Here is a 19,590-nt window from a genome sequence, read left to right as displayed (position 1 = left end):
TTCAAGCAGGAAGTTATGTAAAGGTTGCGTATGGTATATAAAAAAGCCCCCACTACAATTTTAGATTGTGAACATTACACCTTTTTGGGAAGGAAGTAGAACAAACAAATTGGGGGTTGTCAAGGGAGAGAATAGCTAGTAATGTCCTCCAAACCGTTAAAATTATAATGAGGTATTTCAACATGGCAATGACATGGCTAGAGGATGTACTACACAGGGTGGCCTTTTCAGTGGCTATCGTTGAGCAAGGATATTAAAGGGGCCTTAAAGCCCAGATTTAATATCTCTGTGACTCCAAAACAGCTCAGTAAAAGAAGAGAGGTTGTTTTACTAGTCAGATTTCCCAATCCCTTCTAAACTGTGCTTTTTTTTTTTTTGGAGGCTGGAGGGGACCTAAATAGAGCACTATAATGTACCTTAGGTCGTGATGGTGCGGTGTTGTATGTGCATGCCAATTCTACCCTCCACACATGGTGGTAATATTGAGGAGGAGTTAAAAGCAAAAAAAAATTCTAATCTGTAGAAATATCTTTGATTTTTAGTAATAAAAATCCAATGACATTAACTAAAGCTAAGCCTTTTAAGCAATGGCTGCACCCAGTGGTTCTGCTTTCTGCATCATGTGTCCTAAGGAATGGTGGAAATACCTGAAATTCTCTGTTATGACAATTTGGGGAGGCTGGACCACCAGAGCTGCTTCAGTATGTTTCTGATGCTGAGTACTTCCTACCAACTGGCCAATAGACGGTAAATGTCAGTTGAAACCTGTCTGTAAGATGGAAGACAAAGTGTCTCTGTTTGGGCATTAGTGGGCATTAATTCTTCACTGTTGGGATTTCAGGTAGAGGGTGGTTTCTTATTCTGTCATGAAACTAACAACTTCTTACATTTTACAGTTTTTTTTAACACTGATTTATTGTGAAGTTTATCGCTATATTCTATTTTCTGCCTTACCTCACTCAATAAAGCTATTTCTGTTATCCCTGTTACTTTGCCTTTTATTCTTTCTCCATCATAACTTTTCCTCAACCACCACCACCCTATGTCTACTGTTCGTGAGTCATCCTGCCTTGGGGGGCAGGTGGTTCTTCTTCAACTATTGGGGTCTGCTCCTCAACTCCTGTTACCCAGTATGGCATACTGGTTCTTGATCTCGATGGACAGGGGACCCAAGGTGGCAAGCAGACAGTCTCCTCCCCACAGATCAGGGTTTCTCCTCCTCTGGCTCTGCTGTATTCACATGTAGTTGGCTAGCATCCTCCATCCCAGACATCTCCATGTGCATCTGCCAGAGAAGTCCTCATGCTCCTTTAACCTATGCAGACAAGCCATCTCTTATATACATTAAGAGGAATTCCACAAATGGACACCTCTTATGCCAAGTGGTTCCCCTACCTGGCTTTCTTTGGCAGGGACATGCAGGCGACTTTCCCAGCAAGTCAGGACCAGGGCCTGGATAGAAGCTTCGTGAGTCAGGATACCTCTGTCTGGCAGGCCCTCACCTGTACAGGCAGAGGAAGATGATGTGCCATTTTCCTTCTGTTGAGGGTTCTTCCATGTTGAGTACCTGCAAGTTGACTGATCCTAATTATAAAAGGCCCATTAAAGTGAAACTTGAACAGAAGAAGAAACTGAACTATAATCCTGAGTTTTTCTTCCTTGTTTACTAGCTATTACAGTTGAAGATCTAAATTTCAACCCCAAATGTGTGTGTTTGGAAGAGATCACAGTTGATTGCATAAAAAAATGGAAAATTGTTCAGGGAAAATCACAAAAGACAGGACACTTGCATTGAGGGTGGTGTTAATTTTTAAAAGATCTGCCCACCCAGCTCAGCTTCAGTCGTGTGATTTTTAACACACATTGGATTGAGTAGGCCAGAAAATCGTAATAGGCTGTATGCTAAGAAAGCTCTGTTTGCCGGAAGCTGGTAATGGGTGACAGGAGATGATCACTTGATGATTACCTGTTCTGTTCATTCTCTCTGAAGCACCTGGCATTGGCCACTGTCGGAAGACGTGATACTTGGCTGGGTGGACCCTTAGTCTTACCCAGTATGGCCGTTTTTCTATAATGGTGTATTGGTAAGTAGGGCAAATACAGTAGAATGGTGGACATAACTAGTTAGTAGACGAATTGCAAGCGTTTAATTGTGGACCATGTGCGTACTGTTTTCTGTTTTGAGGAGTTATTATGCTTCCAAAGCAAATGATATCGTATGTGTTTGTGCTTTATTTCACACGATCTTTATGGCATTTTTCAGTGTGATCTGAGTTGTTTCTTTTTTTTTCAGAAAAATATATTTTGGGGGGATCGAGGGGAATACTCATATACCCAGGGTTGTAGTGGCTCCTTCCAATCCAAATTCTGCAACTCATGAAAAGAGATTTGTCAGGATCAATTTGGTGTACTCCGTCTAGAGGTTTTGGAGAGACTTACATTAGTACTATCATAGAATCATAAAACTGGAAGGGACTTCGAGAGGTCCTCTAGTCCAATCCCCTGCACTTAAGGCAGGACTAAGTATTATCTAGACCATCCCTAACAGGTGTTTGTCCAACCTGCTCTTAAAAATCCCCAGTAATGGAGATTCCACCACCTACCTAGGCAATTTATTCCAATGCTTAACCACTCTGACAGTTAGGAAGTTTTCCTAATATCCAACCTAAACCGCCGTTACTTCAATTTAAGCCCATTGTTTTTTGTCCTGTCCTCACAGGTTAAGAAGAACAGTTTTTCTCCCTCCGCCCTGTAACAACCTTTTATGTACTTGAAAACTGTTATCATATCCCATCTCAGTCTTCTCTTCTCCAGACTAAACAAACCCATTTTTTTCAGTCTTCCCTCCTAGGTCATGGTTTCTAGACTTTTAATCATTTTTGTTGCTCTTCTCTGGACTTTCTCCAATTTGTCCACATCTTTCCTGAAATGTGGCATCCAGAACTGGACTCACTACTCCAGTTGAGGCCTAATCAAGCATGGAGTAGAGCGGAATAATTACTTCCCGTGTCTTGCTTACAGTAGTCCTGCTAATACATCCCAGAATGATATTTGCTTTTTTGGCAACAGCGTTACACTATTGACTCATATTTAGTTTATGATCTACTATGACTCCCAGATCCCTTTCCGCAGTACTCCTTCCTAGGCAGTCATTTCCCATTTTTAATGCGTGCAACTGATTGTTCCTTCCTAAGTGGAGTACTTTGCATTTGTCCTTATTGAATTTCATCCTATTTACTTCAGACCATGTTTCCTGTTTTGTCCAGATCATTTTGAATTTTAATCCTATCCCCCAAAGCACTTGCAACCCCTCCCACCTTGGTATAGTCTGCAAACTTTGTAAGTGTACTCTCTATGCCATTATCTAAATCATTGATGAAGATATTGAACAGAACCGGACCCAGAACTGATCTCTGCGGGACCCCACTCGTTATGCCCTTCTAGCATGACTGTGAACCACTGATAACTACTCTCTGGGAACGATTTTCCAACCACTTATGCATCCACCTTATAATAGCTCCATCTAGGTTGTATTTCGCTAGTTTGTTTATGAGAAGATCATGAGAGACAGTATCAAAAGCCTTACTAAAGTCAAGAGACATCACATCTACCACTTCCCCCCATCCACAAGGCTTGTTATCCTGTCAAAGAAAGCTATCAGGTTGGTTTGTCAGGATTTGTTCTTGACAAATCCATGCTGATTGTTATTTATCACCTTATTATCTTCTAGGTGTTTGCAAATTGATTGTTTAATTATTTGCTCCATTATCTTTCCGGGTACAGAAGTTAAGCTGACTGGTCTGTAATTCTCTGGGTTGTCCTTATTTCCCTTTTTATAGGTGGGCACTATATTTTCCTTTTTCCAGTCTTCTGGAATGTCTCCCATCTTCCATGACTTTTCAAAGATAATTGCTAATGGCTCAGATATCTCAGTCAGCTCCTTGAGTATTCTAGGATGCATTTCATCAAGCCCTGGTGATTTGAAGACATCTAACTTGTCTAAGTAATTTTTGACTTGTTCTTTCCCTATTTTAGACTCTGATCCTGTCTCACTTTCACTGGTATTCACTATGTTAGATGTCCAATCGCCACGAACCTTCTTGGTGAAAACCGAAATAAAGAAGTCATTAAGCACCTGTGCCATTTCCCACCTCATTGAGTAACGGGCCTACTCTGTCCTTGGTCTTCCTCTTCTTGCTTCTAATGTATTTGTAGAATGTTTTCTTGTTTCCTTTTATGTCCCTAGCTAGTTTGATCTCATTTTGTACCTTGGCTTTTCTAATTTTGTGTCTACATATTTTTGTTGTTCATCCTTTGTAATTTGACCAAGTTTCCACTTTTTTTGTAGGACTCTTTTTTTGAGTTTTGGATCATTGAAGATGTCCTGTTTAAGCCAGGGTGGTCTCTTGCCATACTTCCTGTCTTTCCTACGCGGTGGGATGGTTTTCTCTTGTGCCCTTAATAATGTCTCTTTGAAAAACTGCCAACTGTCTTCAATTGTTTTTACCCTTAGATTTGCTTCCCATGGGATTTTACCTGCCAATTCCCTGAGTTGGCTAAAGTCTGCCTTCTTGAAATCCATTATCTTTATTGTGCTGTTCTCCCTCCTACCATTCCTTAGGATCATGAACTCTACCATTTCATGATCACTTTCACCCAAGTTGCCTTCCACTTTAAAATTCTCAACCAGTTCTTCCGTATTCGTTAAAATCAAATCTAGAACAGCCTTCCCCCCGCCCCCAGTAGCTTTCTCCACCTTCTGAAATAAAAAATTGTCTCCAATACATTCCAAGTACTTTTTGGATAATCTGTGCCCTGCTGTGTTATTTTCCCAGCAGATGTCTGGGTAGTTGAAGTCCCCCATCACTACCAAGTCCTGTGCTTTTGATGTTTTTTTAGTTATTTAAAAAAAGCCTCATCCACCTCTCTGAGATGTGATGGTTTCGGAGATGTTTTAAACTGGTTTAGCCAATGCCAGGGTTCTAGCCCAGTTAAGTGACTTGGTTACAGCACAATCCTGTCCACAATACATAACTTGACAGTGTAATTACCAGAGGGACATCCATGTCTGTAGTTTAAATAGGTGGTCTGTTAGGATCGTTCTTTCTTATGATGGTAGAGTCAATTGCTCCAAGTGGCATCATGCTCCCCAAGGGCCAACTTCTGTGATTAAAGTTCCTATTGAAGTTCACAGGAACTGTGTGAGCAACCAATTACATGTTTTGGCTGCAGCTACCTGTTTGAATAATAATCATATCTAAAGTAGACTGGTTATATAGAATTATATTTACTGTTATTTTTATACTGACAGGAAACTGACAGACACGTTCTCTCATATTTATGTGATGGTATTCTTATATTTTTTTTGTTTGCTTGAGTACCCCGGGCCCCACCTTTTTCCCCCGATAATATATTTGAAGAACTTGTTATATGACTACTACAATGTCAATAAAATGTCATAATGGATGACAAATAGTACGTACATAATGTGTATTGTGCATTGACTCTCTCCTCAATGGTGTAACTCCGTTCACTTCAGTGGAGTTACTCTTGATTTACTCATGGGTAACTGAGAAGCTAATCAGGCCTAAAAGCTATGTAAAGATATTATGCATTTGGGGTATTTTTATTTTAATGTTTATTTTAATTTATTTATTTTACAGGCAAAATTTCTTGCCATGGCCATCACACAGTTCCGGCTTTTTAAAATTTGTACTTGCCTGGCAGCAGTGTTGTCCTTCATTAAGAGGCTAATATGCAGGTAAATAACATGGTTTCATGTATTAAACTGCCTAGTCTTCTTTTGTTTAAATTACAAGTTGTTTCTAATCTTTCCTCCTTGCTTTACTCATTTGCATAGTTCTTAACTGCAGAACAAAGCCTAGTTGAATGGTAGTTAAACTGTATTCAAACCGTTCATCTTGATGTTCATTTGACATTCAAAATTATGTAGTGCTGTAATGTGAGTAATTGGACTAAGTTCTACAGCTGTGTGTATACCATATGGTTTATAAAACAACAATCCTGGCTGTGTCTTATGCCTATTTTTAACTTTTTTTTTAAAGCATGTTTTGAAAGTTGTTTCCTAAAAGCATATCTGAAAAATCTGTGTTCTGAATTTCTGGAAGAAAAATCCCACTTTTTTTAGCTGAAAACCTCCTTAGAGCAAAGCATACACTTACCAGCTCTCAGGGTTTTTTAAAATTGCAATATCAAGTCCACAATTGTTTGTCACTAGCTTTCCATTATAAAGACTTAATTGTGACCCTTCCACTTTTGTTTGCCAAAACCAAACCAGTCTATCCGAAGCTCCTCAAATGGCCTTCTGCCCATTAAGGGCTTTTTTAAAACTTGGCGGTAAATTGTACAGGTCTGTAAGAGATGAGCCTAAAAACCAGTTAGAATTTAGTTGAAGAAAATTGTAAAATGTTGTTTCTTTGTGAAATGTCGTATCTGAAAAAGTACTGGTTTAGATACTTAAAATTTGGCTTCTGCTGTCCTCATGACACTTAGGTTTTCTGGCTGTCTCATTGTTAACAGTTCAGGGAAAACCTCTGCTTAATATGAATTTGCAGTCAAGAAAGTAAAGAAAACGTTAGGATGCCTCAGCACTGGGATGGAAAGTGTGGGGGAGAAAAACTCAGTAGAATCATAGAATATTAGAGTTGATAGAGACCTCAGGAGGTCATCTCGTCCAACCCCCTGCTCAAAGCAGGACCAACCCCAACTAAATCATCCCAGCCAGCCTGACCTTAAAAACCTCAAAGGATGGAGATTCCACCGCCTCCCTAGGTAGCCCAGTCCAGTGCTTCACCACCCTCCTAGTGAAATAGTGTTTCCTAATATCTAACCTAGACCTCCCCCACTGCAACTTGAGACCATTGCTCCTTGTTCTGTCATCTGCCACCATTGAGAACAGCTGAGCTCCATCCTCTTTGGAATGCCCCTTTAGGTAGTTGAAGGCTGCTATCAAATCCCCCTTACTCTTTTCTAAAGACACTAGGTATGTCCCCTCTTGGAATAGTTTTCATATTTGGTCACTGCAGCTAAAAAGAAATATAGTGAAAAGTGTGTGGGGCGGGGTATCAAAGATAGATGACAAAAATGACAAAGTATGGAAAAAATTTTTAATATAAAAGAGATTGAAAAGACAGGGGCTGTGCTTTAGAGAGGAAGTAAATAAGAGGGGACAGGATAAACATATACAAAAGAACAAATGGTATAGAGAAGGTAGATCAGACATTTCTTTTTACCTTTTCTCCTAATACAAGAATGAGAGTCATTCAGTTGAATTGATAGAGATCAAATTTAAAATTGATAAAAGGAAACACTTTTTCACACCACACAAAATTAGCCTTTGGAACTCATTCCTACCCTACTTCATTGAGACCAATGGTTAAGCAGGGTTCAAAAAAGGATTGGACATGTGTATGACTAATGAGAACATCCAGAGTTATTTTGGGAAGGAAATAAAAAATAAAGAAAACCAGGAGAAAAGCGAGAAACCCTCATGCTTCAAGGCATGAGCCAACATCTGACAACAGGATAAGGAAGAAACTGTCTCTGAGCATTGTCTAAGGGTTTCTTGCACCTATTTCTGAAATAGGTGATGCTTGTCACTGTTGGAGACAGGATAGTAGTCCAGCTAGAGCAATGATTATTTTCCTATATCTTTTGGAGCAGAGTCTTTTAGAGTTTGGAAAAGGTTTAGAGCAGTTTGCAAATTTAAACTTCAAGGAAAGTAAAGAAATCAGTCTTTTTTTTTTTTTTTAAAGAAATAAACTTATGATGTTTTACAAGCACGCTATGTTCAGAAACCTCATAGGGTTCCTGGCTAGGTTTCATGCAGACCTTTAGCTGTGCAGGAGCAGAGTGAGGCAATGAAGCCAAAAGACTCTGGTTCTATAGTTTATAATCTCTGGTGTCTTTCTCTCAACATGCTGGGTTTATAGCAAGACCAGAGAGCCACTAGGATTGGGGTTCCTGCAAAGTTTATAAAACTCCTGAAATGGCTAAATACTTGCCTAGAAATGTTTTGTGGATTCTGCAGGAATAGAGCTTCTGATGAAATTTCCATTTTCTCCCTGATCGAAGTGGTTACCTTCTGGGGAAAGACTTCTGTAATCCCTCCACTCGCTTCTGCTATGCATGAATTCATGTAAGCTTACTCCTCTATACATAGGTTTCAGAGTAGCAGCTGTGTTAGTATCCGCAAAAAGAAAAGGAGTACTTGTGGCACCTTGGAGACTAACAAATTTATTTGAGCATAAGCTTTCATGAGCTACAGCTCACTTCATCGGATGCATTCAGTGGAAAATGCAGTGGGGAGATTTATATACATAGAGAACATGAAACAATGGGTGTTACCATACACACTGTAAGGAGAGTGATCAGGTAAGGTGAGCTATTACCAGCAGGAGAGTGGGGGCGGGGGTGGAGGCGGGGCACCTTTTGTAGTGATAATCAAAGTGGACCATTTCCAGCAGTTGACAAGATCATCTGAGGAACAGTGGGGGGGCAGGAGGGAATAAACATTATTTAACCCAGATTAGGAGGTTGATATATATATTCCTTAATTTGTATGTGAAGATATGATATATATGATTTTTTAAAAAAATCAGTACAAGGTCAATTTAAAATGGTGTTTGGGGGAAAAAAAATCCTAAAACAAAACAAATAACTCTATACAAGTTCTAGTACGAAAATGTCCAGGCCAAAGCTTTTTGGGAAATCCTCAACTCAAAATCTAGTCAGTTTAAATAAGAGCTTGTTTAATGTTAAGTATTTTTCTCACTCCTTTTGCTGTGTGAGTCACATAAAAAGGGAAATTAACTAAACAAAAATGCTTTCACATGCACATGTCAGCATAGAGGAAAAAATAGAGAAAAACGTCTTTTAATTTCTTTATTTATAGTAAGATTAGGAGCTACTTGTAGCAATAGTAGGTGCAGTACTTTCGAGAGAAGTTTGATTTTTCAAGGCCCTGATCCTAAAAACATATGCTTAACTTCACTCGTGTTGTAGTGAAATTGATTGGACTACTCATATGTTTAAAGTTAAGCGTTTGTTTGTTTGTAGGATTGAGGCCTAAATTGACAGTGTCCTTTTAAGATACTTAAGGATGTAAATAGATATGTAGTTATTTTAAAACAGTATAATGTGCATTAGTTTTTTTATTTTTTTTAAATTGAGTTGGAACACTGCCTGATGATACTCTTTAAATAAAAACAACTAAATATCAGAAAGTCTGGAAGTGCTCAGTCAAGTTCCAGCCTTTATTCTAGTTTCCTGACTTTCAAAAGCTTGATTTAAAAAAAAAAAAAAAAATGTTTGTAACTGTGACATTGAAATTGATCAATATCTATTCACAATCTTATCTCTATTGGGTTGTTGGGGTTTTGTTTTGTTTTTGTTTGTTAATCATTATTGTGGGTGAAACCCCTGTTGCTTTCTTCATCAGTTCTTGTGCATTGATCTTCACCATTGGGTTGGATTATTTTTTCCAATAGACTGTGAAAGCTACCACAGCCATAAATCTGGGTTTTCCCAGATCATAGACACCTAACTGCTGTGAATGGTAGGGAGCAACTACATGTACAAGTTCTAGTAAACACATTTTAAATGCTAAGGCCTTGATTCCGCAAAGAGAAACATGTGCCTGGACCCCTGCATCTATGCAGAGTCCCTTTGAAGTTGGTGGGGCTCTGCATGGGGACAGGAGTCCATCCCATTCAGTTGTCTTTGCAGTATTGAGGCCTAACATAGTTAGTTTTACTGAGAATCAGTGTATTTTGTGGGATTTTTGTTTGTGTTCTATAAGCCAAGCTTAATTATATACATCAGGAGAAGTCAATTATTTTTGTCAAGGTCCAGACTCCAGAGAAAATAATACAAAAATGATGATGATAATAAGTAAATAAAAGATTTGGTCTGCCTGTTGACTCCCCCTGATGTACAGTGCTAGATTCACCACTCACCATTCATCCAAACTATTATTCCATACACTGATGATCATAGAGAGGGCCAAAGCATTTAAAGAAACTCTCTGCTTCTTTAAAGTTTGAATGGTTGAAGAGGTACTAACACAATTAAGGATGGATTGGTAATACTGATAAGTCAAGAGTCCAGTGCTCTGGTTTTTGTCAGTCCCTTTAGTATTGTGTTGCTACTTGAGATTAGGTGTAGGTGGAAGCACGTTTTAAATGTTCTCTTCCTTCGCTGCATCCTATTTTCTCAGCAGGAGTGAGTGTTGTAATCCAAGAGTGACATTTCAATCGGAAAAACCCTCAGGATTTGTGCTGAGCCTGCGGGCCTTGTGGAAATTCAATGCACACAAGCAGGAAAATGGGGATGCACTTCCATCACTTACAAGTATGTCTAGAAGGGCGTTTTAATTAGATTGTAGTGATGTTTGGTGCCTACTAAACAGGGAAGCTCCAGGCAAGGCTTCAGATTTTTCTTTCAAATGCAGACTTATTCCCCCAAAATAAAAAGCTTGTGGAACTGGAGAAAAAAATTGATCTTTTGCAAATATGTGGGGAGCTTGTATGTCTCATGGAGTTGCTCTTTGACCTTAACTGTAAAGTCTGAGAGCTCAAAACTTCTTCCAATGCTGTGTTAATACTTATATTTAAAAGGGTACTACCAACTTGAATTTTTTTTTTTTTGAACTGGACTAACTTAAACAAATTCACTTTTCTCATAGAGGGTTTTTCAAGTAGAGTGCTTAAGAGGAAATTATAAGGGATCTTTCTGCTTTCTTGCTGTGTCCACAAGGGTCTTTTGGGCAGACCGAAGAACAACAGTATTAACCATATTTGGGCCCCGACACCCTTTTCTCTTCTCGCTGTTCGTACATCAGATGCTGTCTCTTCAGTTTCAAGCCTGCTCCTGTTATTAGTAAATACTCTCCTGCAGAGCCTAGAAAAAGGTACACATGTGAACTCTTCAGATCAGGACATCAGTAATGCAAATGACTATCAACAAAATAGTGGAACTGATTACAATCATAATGCTGTCACATTCATAAAGTAAACACCTTGCAGAAAAATAAGAAATATATTTTGTAGTCTTCCTATTATAGTAATTTCAGGAGCATGTGTACCAATAATAGACACAATGTTTTTGTATTGAAATGTAACTTTTCAAGCTGGTGGTGTCCCATTTTAATGCACTATAATGGGAACAAAACATTTCTTCTGAAATTTTGCCTGTGTACTCTCTGCATATAAATGATAGAAACAGAAACTTTGAGCATGTAGCACTCAATCTAGCAACAAATAGTTTCCTTGGCCTTTTAGTTGTCTGTCTGACTGTTCGCTAATATGTCCTCTGTATTGGCTGCAGAATGCTAAATTTAATCAGTTTATGGTCATTGCTACAAACATTGGATTCTCAGTCTGTGTCCAGTTCGCCTGTCATGTATTCTAATGAGGGTCTTAAACTGATATGTGGATTCACTGAGCAATGCTCATTTAGTCCTTTGGTCTCTTTCCCCAACTATTTATCCATCCGGCACTAGAAAAGAATTTCTAAAGGAGCAATGGCCTCAAGCGCTCAGGCTATCTATATGGCTGACTTCAGAAACTGATCTCTCAACCGGAAAAGGGAAGAAAAGACTGTATAGCTCAAAGATATTCTCCATGCCATCCCATGTTGTACTGTCAATGTAAGGAAAATTCAGACCTATAATTCTTCACTGGTGTGCCAATATGAGGGCTTGTTTGTATTTCAATGTAGTGCATGATAAGTTAGGATGTGAATCTACAGCATGCCAATCTGCTTCACACTAAGGGGCCATCTGGATGCTCCTGCCATGCACTAGAACAGTGGTTCTCAACCAGGGGACTGTGTACCCCTGCGGGTACTCAGGGGTCTTCCAAGGGGTACATCAACTCATCTAGATATTTGCCTAGTCTACAACAGGCTACATGAAAAGCACTAACAAAGTCAGTACAAACTAAAATTTCATAGACAATTATTTGTTTATATTGCTCTGTATACTGTACACTGTAAGTACAATATTTATATTCCAATTGATTTATTTTATAATTATGGTAAAATGAGACAGTAAGCAGTTTTTCAGCAACAGTGTGCTGTGACACTTTTTTGTATTTTTATGTCTGATTTTGTAAGTATTTAAGTGAGTGAAACTTGGGGGTACACAAGACAAATCAGATTCTTGAAAGGGGTGCAGTAGTCTGGAAAGGTTGAGAGCCACTGCATTAGAAGTTTCAAACAGCAGTAGATCAGAGCACACTATGGAACTTCTAGTGTGTGGCAGCAGGGTCCACCTGGCCAGTTAGTGCACATCAGCTGCTGTGCTGTAGATTTACATCCCAGTTGGCTGTGTGCTAAATCGCCATATAGACAATCTAAGCAGAGTTAGATGACAGTGTTGAAAAAACTGGAACTCTGTCTAAACTGTAACTTCCACTGGTGAAACTACCTACAGCTGTGGTAATATCCTAATGTAGGCAAGACCTATCGTTAGATTATACTGTGAAGGATTGTGCTGTTGGAAGATATGAGGTTCATACACGTCTGACAAGTTCCGTCATTTTATTTAAAAAAAAAACAAAAAACCCAAAACCAACAAACCCTCCCAATAATATTGTATCAGCCACAATATATTTGTTCTAACTTGATTTATTGGCGTTCTTAAAGAGAGAGTTACGCAAGGCATGCATTTGGAATGTTAGTTTCCTGCTTGGTTCTTGTACGGCACTAGTTCCTGTGAAATAGAGGCCCATTGGTGGTTCGCTACTCTGTGTCAGCAACTCTGGTCAGACCTGACATACTCACTATGTCTCACACTTGGTGTTGTGATATTTATTTAAGGTGACATGTAATATGTCATTTGAAATCTAATAACACACTGGTCATTAATATCACTGTGAAATGTTTCTAACAGCACTATAAGTGAAATTATGGATACTCTCTGATATTACATCCTGGAGACTGTGAACAGACAAAGGAGACAAAATAGGTTTTTTCTATATGGGGTCGGGAGAGAAAATGTGGCAGATGCCCTGCCCAGGAAAGAGGGTTCTGACCTGCTTCCTATGGGTCAGCCTGTGGCTAACCCTCCTGCAGTTTTGTAAGGGGGGAGGTGTGACCCTATGAGAACCTCAGATCCAGATGGCAAGGGATTTCCTGGTATGCAGCAGTGAGTTTCAGCTGACTTGACCAGCCCAGTGTACCCCAACTCACTGTTATAATCTGTATCTAAAATGGGTCATGTAAAGTATCATATGTGAACTGGTGACAAAGATCATTGTGAACACTATATGAGGAATTATGGATACTCACTAATATTATGCTTTAAAGTCTGACCAAACAAAGGGAGAGAAACTGTTTTTCCCCAGATGGGAGAGAAGGCAGCTATCTGTCTTCTATGTAAATTAAGAAGGGTGGAATGAAAACAATGGGCACACCATTTAAATAGAAATCAGCAGGGGGATGGGAAGAACAGGATGAGATCTTCATGCTTCGTGGAACAGGGTCAATGAATTTTGAGAGAGATAAGCAGAGACAGAAAGCCGTTTTGGCATGTTTCACCTAGGAAGACCAGGGAAACCAGCACCTTGTACTTTTGTGGAAGTTCCTGACTAAGAGAGAGCCCTGGCTGGAAGGAGGAAACATTCGTAAGAAATCTACCTTGAACAAAGGCTGTAGCTTGTTGAGTTAGATCTTAGCCACTAGAAAGTGTGTTTTACTTCTATTTACTTGTACTTGAACTCACATATATCTTTTGCGTAAATAAACTAGTTTTACTTTTAATCTAAACCATTCCAGTGCTGTGATTGTTAATGCCAGTTAAAATAAGCTGCACTTTGTCTCTATAAAGGGACAACAAACCTTTTTTACTTCTGTGTGTTCCAGGAGAGGACTGGACACTTCAGGGCTGATGGTTTTGGGGAAAATCAGGACTGGGGGCGTGTTGGGGTCATCCTGCAAGTAGTAACCCAGGCTGATGCAGACCATGGTAGGGTTCTTGTGTTATAGGTGGGCTGCTGGGGGCAGTTTGCTGATCTAGGACTGCACAACACACAGACCTCAAGGAACTGCATGCTTGTCTGCTAGCTGTTGGTATCCGGGCAGTGAGCCACAGCAACAGAGCACATAAGGCATCCAGGGTTACAGGGCAGGTGCTGACACAACCTCTCAATGGTTTGGTGTGAACCATAAATGGTCACAGTTTTTCATTCTGTCTTCTAAGGAAATTTCCTGGTATGATGGATAAAACTGCAACACTCAAAATGGTCCTACATGTTGAATAGCAGCTGTGAATCTTACATAATCTTGTCCTACCTGTCCCTCACATTAGAAATCTAGTAGTATTCTCTGTTTTATTAAGTTATCACATTACAGGGAAACTGTTAGCTCAAAATATAAATTTGTAAAATTCAAACCTTTTTATAAAACCTAAAAGCTACAAAAGTGTTTCCAAGGAATTTTAAAAAAAATTCTAAGGGACAAGTTGTCTTTGAACTAACATAGCCTGCAGTGTTCACAACCCAAACATTGAAGCACTGAGAATTTGAAAGTGAAATTGATTATAAATTCCATTGTCCAAGCTGAGAGAAATGCAAAGTGTGTAAAGCAAGTATATAAATAGTGGAAAGTAAACTGAACTTCTTTTACTTTCTTACTAACATCACCTTTTAAAATTATTAAACTGAAAAAAAATTGTTTTCCATATTAACTTTGTTTAGTGAGTCCCTTTTTAATCCTATTATCAACATGGTATTAGAACCGCTTCTTGGGTTATTTCTGTTAGTTATTGATTTAGCCATGATTTTCATCAAGTTCCTTTCTTCCACTAGCTCATTTAGCCTTCAGCAGCTCTTTTCTTTTTAATGTAGTGCTCATGTTCTCAGACCTTGGAGGAATCCTACATTTCTCTTTCAGGTCTGGAAGAGGACGAAAGTTAAGTGGAGACCAAATAACTTTGCCAACTACAGTGGATTATTCATCTGTTCCTAAACAGGTAATGTCTCTAAAGGGCTGGGTGATGTGGAGTAAAACAGCAATTCTGCTAACCTTGTTGAACCAGTGAAATGTGTTATTATCTTGCATTTACAAGTCAAATGCTAAGGTGATGTTGTTCAATTGTATTCAGTCTGAAGTAGAAGATTGGACTTCATGGGATGAAGAAGCACCAACCAGTGTGAAGATTGAAGGAGGTAACGGGAATGTGGCCACACAACAGAATGCTTCAGAACAACTGGAGCCTGATTATTTTAAGGACATGACGCCAACTATAAGGAAAACACAGAAAGTAGGTTTCGTTCATGCAAATATGTTTATTAAATCTATTTATGAAATTTGAAATAATTTGTAGGTAAACTATAAATAGCAGGGCTTTCAGGCAAAAATTCAATAGCCCGATTTCTGGTATCTAATTTGGATGCCCTAACTGATGTGTTTTGGGGACTTGTATTACTCCAGGGGGAATTCTGTACACAATATTTTAAAATTCTGCAAATTTTATTTGTCAAAATAATCATGCCAGTTTCAGTTATTTTAGTAATTTATTTTAAAATACCTGTCAGCAAGTATGTCTGTAACAATACAGACATACACAAAAGTTCCCCTGGGAGTAGAGAGTTTAAGAAACCCAGTTCCTGTTTCACTGTCTGACACCCAGAGCCCAGACTGGGGGTCAGACACTCATACCCCCTCCCTCCCAGAGCCCAGCCATGGCCCCCCCCAACCCAGACACTCACATCCCCTCCCCCAAGAGCCAGCTACACCCACCATCCCAGACACTCTCACCCCCTCTTCTCCTAGAGCCCAGATGCAACCCTCCCCCCATTCCAACCCCCCCAAAGCCCAGACACTCTCACCCTATACCGACCCCAGAGATCAGCTGCAGGGCCTCCCTCCACCTCCAGCCTCCACTCAGACTCCTAGAGCTCAGTGATCCAGAAACAGTCTGATGCTGGGTCCTGGGCCTATATGGCATTTCCTGCATACCGCCGCCCTCCTTTCTTCAGGGTGTGCTGAGAACTTCAGCTGCCAGGAACCCTCCAGTTCCCTCCCCGCACCCTTGTCTTCTATTTGCAGGCTGGGCTCTGCCAGGTACAGTGGGCCCTCTCTGCAGCCCATTTCTGCAACGTTAATTTCTGTAAAATTCTGAATTGTGCAGTGGCACAGAATTACCCCAGGAGTATTAGATATCTATTTGCATTGTGCTTCTCTACATCCGTTTTATTCTGCTTTCTGATGTGGAACTAAAAAGAGAAGAGAGAGAAAGATGTAGGCTAATCTTTCTTTTGTCAAAGAAGGTAGGGTGGGAGGGAGAATTTACCAGCTGGATTTCCTTGATGGAATATGTTCTACTGTTTTTTAAATTCAAGCAATGACTTGAAAGTCCCTTAATCAGAGTATATTCTGGGAAGCGTGGGTGGCGTGGGGTGATACTGCAATCAAATTTTGAAATACGTTTTTCAGTCCTGGGAATCGAGAGACTTGTGCACAAATCTTTTAGTTAATGAGAGATTTGTGTCTGTGATGAAAATATACAGTTTTAGACGTGCCTGTCTAATACAAAAGTTGTATTATAAATAGGGTTGTTGATTGTGATTAACTCAAAAATTAATCGCAGCTTTAATTGCACTGTTAAACAATAGAATAGCAAATTGAAATTTATTCTACATTTTCAAATATTGATTTCAGTCACAACACAGAATACAAAGTGCACAGTGCTCACTTTATATTATTTTTATTACAATTATTCACTCTATAAAAACAATAAAAGAAATAGTATTTTTCAACTCACCTCATACAAGTACCGTAGTGCAACTTTTTTATTGTGAAAGCACAACTTACAAATGTAGATTTTTTTGTTGTTACTCAAAAACAAAGCAATGTAAAACTTTACAGCCTACAAGTCTACTCAATCCTACTTCCTGTGCAGCCAATCACTAAGAGAAAAAAGTTTGTTTACATTTACAGGAAATACTGCTGCCCTCTTCTTATTTGTAGTGTCACCTGAAAGTGAGAACAGGTGTTCGCATGGCACTTTTGTAGCCGGCATTGCAAGGTATGTAAGTGCCAGAAATGCTAAACATTTGTATGCCCCTTCATGCTACAGCCACCATTCCAGAGGACATGCTTTCATGCTGATGACGCTCGTTAAAAAAATGTGTTTATTAAATGTGACTGAAATCCTTGGGGGAGAATTGTATGTCTCCTGCTCTGTGTTTTACACAAATTCTGCCATATATTTCATGTTATAGCAGTCTCTCATGATGACCCAGCATGTTGCTCGTTTTAAGAACACTTTCACAGCCGATTGGTACCTTCTTTGCGTTTTGTCAAATGTGAGATTTCTAAAGATCGCTACAACACTCGACCCAAGGTTTAAGAATATGAAGTGCCTTCCAAAATCTGAGAGGGATGGGGTGTGGAGCATGCTTTCAGAAGTCTTAAAAGAGCAACGCTCTGATGTGCAAACTACAGAACCTGAACCACCAAAAAAGAAAATCAACCTTCTGCTGGTGACCTTTGACTCATGATGATGAAAATGAACATGCGTTGGTCTGCACAGCTTTGGATTGTTATCAAGCAGAACCCATCATCAACATGGATGCATGACCTCTGGAGTGGTGGCCAAAGCATGAAGGGGCATATGAATCTTTAATGTATATGGCACGTAAATATCTTGCAACACTGGCTACAACAGTGCCATGCGAATGTCTGTTCTAACTTTCAGGTGACATTTTAAACAAGAATGGGGCAGCATTATCTCCTGGAAATGTAAACAAACTTGTTTGTCTGAGCGATTGGCTGAACAAGAGGTAGGACAGAGAGGACTTGTAGGCTGGGTCTACACTACTGTGGTAAGTTGACCTGCACTACGCAACTCCAGCTACGTGAATAACATAGCTGGAGTCGACGTGCCTTAGGTCGAGTTACTGTGGGGTCCTCACCGCGGGGTGTCAATGGGAGAAACTCTCCCTTCAACTTGTCTTACTCCTCTCCTCGGGGGTAGAGTACAGGGGTCGACTGGAGAGCGATCTGCTGTCGATTTGGCAGGTCTTCACTAGACCCACTAAATCAACCGCCGGTGGATCGATCTCAGTGTGTGGATCCAGGCTGTAGTGTAGACATCGCCTTAGGCTCTAAAGTTTTACGTTGTTTTATTTTTGAATGCAGTTATTTTTTGTACATAATTCTACATTTTAAGTTCCAATTTCATGACAAAGAGCTAGTACCAGTACTGTAGTGAAAAGTGAATTGAAAAATATGACTTATTTTTACAGTGCAAATATTTATAATAAAAAATAAATGTAAAGTGAGCACTGTACACTTTCTATTCTGTGTGGTAATTGAAATCAATATATTTGAAATTGTGGAAAACATCCAGAAATATTTATATAAATGGTATTCTGCTGTTTAACAGCACGATTAATCATGATTAATTTTTTTAATCACTTGACAGCCCTAACTATAAACTATAAAGAGGCTGTGCTGCTATTTTGAGTAATGAGTCGTCTTCGTAAATACTCTGTTCTGCCCCAGTGTTTAGGTTTGTTAGCTAATATGATAAAACTGCATATCAAAAGCATACAAGCTGGCTGGGCCTTTCTTACCTTAACATAAAACATTTGACTAGATCCACATCAGTCTCCTGGGATAAAAACTGAGGTGTTTCAGCTGAAGAACTGCACTTGACAATACTGTCAATACGTTCTTTAATGGTATATCTACATTCGAGCTGGAAGGTCTAATTTCCATCTTGAAGAGACACACCTGTGCTAGCTCCGATCCAGCTAGCATGCATAAAAATAGAAGTGTAGCTGTGGCAGCACAATCAAAGTAAGGAGCTAGTTTCCCCCAAGGATGATCCCTCCAAGACACTAAGTACCTACTCATGGCTGCTGTTCCCTCACGCTACTCATGGTGCTGCTTCTACACTTCCATTTTTAGCACGCTAGCTTGATCAGAGTTAGCATAGGTATGTCTCCTCCAGCTGGAAATTACACCAGTTTGAATGTAGACATACCCAAAGTACTATTATTTCAGTTTGCTTTCTTCTGCAAATGGTGATGTGTCTTCTGGGCAGTACTTGGAGATCTCCCCATATCTTGGTAGGCCTTTCCTGATACATCCTTGAGAAATGTGAAAAGAGGAATACTTGCTTTTTGTGCCTCACTCTGTTTATTTCTGTAATCAGTAGCTTGGCTGAAATCTGTTTAACTTGCCTTTTTTTCCCTTTTCCTTAACATCTCTGGGGTATTTGGGTCCCATTGCTTTGTGCTGGTGACAGCTGGGGCACAGCAAGTTTATAATTTGGTAATTCTGCCTCTTCTCTGTCCCTGGGTCTACCAGTACCAGAAAATTAGTTTGTGATTGGTTGGTTGGTCCACATTTGTAGTTACACATGCTGCATAGTGTTGTTAAATGCATACTTTGGTTTCAGTGTGGAAATCCTCCAGTGGAGAGGCAGAAGTGCACACTCAAAAGTTGAGATTCTCATTGTTCGTGGAATGACAACCACCATGGATCATCAGCAGGTATGAACCTTGAACCTTCAGCCCAAAAGCACAGGCCTCCATCACTTGTGCTAAAGGAGTCACT

At 39.6% G+C, this 19,590-nt stretch overlaps 1 protein-coding gene across 3 annotated transcripts in view; it reads left to right on the top strand.

The window, feature by feature from the left end:
- EBAG9 (estrogen receptor binding site associated antigen 9) overlaps window positions 1-19,590 on the top strand; it is a 40,913-nt gene that overhangs the window by 10,206 nt on the left and 11,117 nt on the right. For 2 of the 3 annotated variants that reach the window (XM_084619122.1, XM_084619121.1), the window contains exons 2-4: window positions 5,664-5,761; window positions 14,914-14,992; window positions 15,125-15,283. In XM_084619122.1, coding sequence (XP_084475248.1) covers window positions 5,679-5,761; window positions 14,914-14,992; window positions 15,125-15,283 — 321 coding nt within the window. In that variant the 5' untranslated portion in view covers window positions 5,664-5,678. Of the gene's footprint in view, window positions 1-5,663; window positions 5,762-10,187; window positions 10,372-14,867; window positions 14,993-15,124; window positions 15,284-19,590 lie in introns of those variants that run through there. The other variant, XM_084619120.1, reaches the window with a different exon arrangement.

Source organism: Lepidochelys olivacea (assembly GCF_965140295.1).
Source record: "Lepidochelys olivacea isolate rLepOli2 genome assembly, chromosome: 2".
NCBI lineage: Eukaryota > Metazoa > Chordata > Testudines > Cheloniidae > Lepidochelys > Lepidochelys olivacea.
The sequence above is the reverse complement of the archived record's forward strand: the minus strand, read 5'-3'. Positions and strand labels throughout refer to the sequence as shown.